At 45.5% G+C, this 948-nt stretch overlaps 1 protein-coding gene across 1 annotated transcript in view; it reads right to left on the reverse strand.

The window, feature by feature from the left end:
• Positions 1 to 641: 641 nt before the first annotated feature.
• CBG20506 overlaps positions 642 to 948 on the reverse strand; it is a gene marked incomplete at both ends in the record, with an annotated part of 5283 nt that continues 4976 nt past the window's right edge. Inside the window, one exon of the mRNA XM_045236599.1 lies at positions 642 to 800. Coding sequence (XP_045097066.1) covers positions 642 to 800 — 159 coding nt within the window. The remainder of the gene's footprint in view (positions 801 to 948) is intronic.

Genomic DNA, 948 nt, shown 5'->3' on the forward strand with positions numbered 1-948 from the left:
TACCCTTCTAAACAGGGTGGGAACATTAACAAATGACCTATCACTAGGTGATATAAAAAACATGACAAGGTTGTGGGAACGGCGCGGGCGCCTCTTTTGCAGCCATCAAAGGGCCGCCTCCCTTCGCTGGTCAGTTTTCCCACTGGCCCTGGTCTAGTGGTATGCAGAGAATGGGCGAATGGCCGCCATCGGGCCGCCGAAACAGCCCTTCGTCGTCCGCCGCTTCGATCGAGATAGCATCGCTCATCGCGGAGTGCAGCAGACAGGTTAGACGGATCGGCGAGATAGTGTGGTGACGTAGACACGTGGCGAGACAGTAAACGGGATGGAGAGACTGCAGAGGGGGTTGTAGGAGATCGGGAAAAGCGTCAGTAAGAGATGAATAGAAGTTTTATAGATGGAAAAGACAGAGAGGAAGGGAGCCATTTGGATTGTTTCTGTTTTGCATAGGCAATCGGTTTTGACGCCGTTGTTGTTGAACAGCGACAACGGAGATGATGATGATGATGGTGTGCTGATGTCATTTAGAGTGGCAAAGAACGAAGAATCAAAAAATAGGAAAAAAATCCAATTCATAATATTGAGCGAAATAAAAGAAAACAACAGTAACCTATTTGGCAGTACTAAAAATTCGTTCGCAATTAATTTAAAAAAACATTGAGAGCCGGTGATTTTCTCGGCGTACAAGCAACTTCCAATTGTCGATCTTTCCGCCCTAGCAAAAGGTTTTTGACGATTTCCGAGATTCCATGCACTAGTTTTTCTGATTCATGATCCGGTCGGAGGACGAGAGCGTTACTCTGGAATGAGAGAATTTTTTATGGTTATGGTATTGGGATGTAGGATCCACCCATAGGATCTAAGACCCATAGAATCTAGGATTTATAAGATCTGGGATCCATAGGATCTAGTATCTATAGGATCTAGGATCCATAGGATCTAAGATCC

The sequence above is a fragment of the Caenorhabditis briggsae genome, assembly GCF_000004555.2.
Source record: "Caenorhabditis briggsae complete genome, chrI, whole genome shotgun sequence".
Lineage (NCBI taxonomy): Eukaryota > Metazoa > Nematoda > Chromadorea > Rhabditida > Rhabditidae > Caenorhabditis > Caenorhabditis briggsae.